This window comes from Echinops telfairi, unplaced genomic scaffold (assembly GCF_000313985.2).
Source record: "Echinops telfairi isolate 266 unplaced genomic scaffold, ASM31398v2 ScPeMD7_7424;HRSCAF=8462, whole genome shotgun sequence".
Classification (NCBI taxonomy): Eukaryota; Metazoa; Chordata; class Mammalia; order Afrosoricida; family Tenrecidae; genus Echinops; species Echinops telfairi.
In genome coordinates this window covers 20404189-20405545 of record NW_022111324.1, presented here as the reverse complement: position 1 = coordinate 20405545, position 1357 = coordinate 20404189, and the positions used below count along the sequence as shown (strand labels likewise).

General features: G+C 37.9%; 1 protein-coding gene across 7 annotated transcripts in view; it reads left to right on the top strand.

Annotated features, from left to right (window-relative positions):
* ABL2 (ABL proto-oncogene 2, non-receptor tyrosine kinase) overlaps window positions 1-1357 on the top strand; it is a 131794-nt gene that overhangs the window by 119538 nt on the left and 10899 nt on the right. For all 7 annotated transcript variants that reach the window (XM_004706706.2, XM_004706704.2, XM_045297912.1 and 4 more), the window contains one exon: window positions 523-675. In XM_004706706.2, the coding sequence (XP_004706763.1) occupies window positions 523-675 (153 nt within the window). The remainder of the gene's footprint in view (window positions 1-522; window positions 676-1357) is intronic.

Here is a 1357-nt window from a genome sequence, read left to right as displayed (position 1 = left end):
GGATGGGGGTAGATTACCAATTTTTATTCCTATGGATTACCTTCAATTGTACATCAATCAATAAATATTTGTGTCAAGAGGAGGGGAAAAAAACGTGTTACCTAATTGTTTTAAAAGCAGGCAAATTCTTTTTTTCTGCTGCGGATTTTACCTGATTTTAAATGCATCTGTTTTTGCCTTGTTCCTCTGGTGGCTTTGTTAAAACTGCAGCTCATGAAATAAGATGACACACTGTTCTAAGAATAGTTTGATTATGTCCTAGACCTCATCTATGCTCGGAGCATATTCTTTCTCATTAGAGGAAAGCAGTCTAAATAAAAGTGGAGGAATTTAAAGACAATTGTGTTGAGGCTGTGTCTGCAGAATTCCACGTGGCAGATATGGTAAAAGGCCCAGGTCATGTTGTAAGAGTGTTATTGTAGCAATGTCTGGATGTTTCCCCAACTTTCAAAGTGAAGTTACCTAATAAATTAAAGCACTGAGGATTTGTTTTGTTTTGTTTTTCTTTAATCCCTTTTGTAGCTTTTGGAGTGCTGCTGTGGGAAATTGCTACATATGGAATGTCACCGTACCCAGGTATTGACCTGTCTCAGGTCTATGATCTACTGGAAAAAGGGTATCGAATGGAACAGCCTGAAGGATGCCCCCCTAAGGTTTATGAACTTATGAGAGCTTGTGAGTACTTTTCTATATTTTGATTTTGAAGGTCTGTGCCAGCACTTTAAGGTAGTTAATAAAATTGGAAACTTCTTTCCTCATCTTGTCTCAGTGATGTTAGATTGTATCCAGCGGAGTAACATTTAGAGAGTTTGTCACTGATTGGCCCTTTGGCATACTGTGTGATAAGCCATTGGGTCTGATTGAAATCCTAAGACGAGTTGTCCATGATCAAACTATTGACCCACTTTCCTAAAAGCATTTCGTATTTAATTGAATAATAAAATTTTGGGTTTGGACCTTAAGGGAGGGGAGGAGACAAAAGGAGACAAAAATGACTGCTGAAGACAATGGGGCATATATGAGAGTAATCCTTGTGATGGATAAATGAAAGTATCTGCTTGAAGGTGAGAACATAGAAAGGCGAGTAATGGACTGGATGGCAGCTGTGCTAAAACATGTTACCACATTTTTTTATGGTTTCTTTTTTTTAAATCATTTTATTGGAGGCTCGTACAGCTCTAATCACAATCCATACATTCATCCATTGTGTCAAGCACATTTGTACATATGTTGCCATCATCATTTTCAAAACATTTTCTTCCTACTTGAGCCCTTGGTATCAGCACCTCATTTTTTCCCTCTTCATTTGCTCCCCCTTTCCCTCCCTCATGAGCCCTTGGTAATTTATAAATTATTA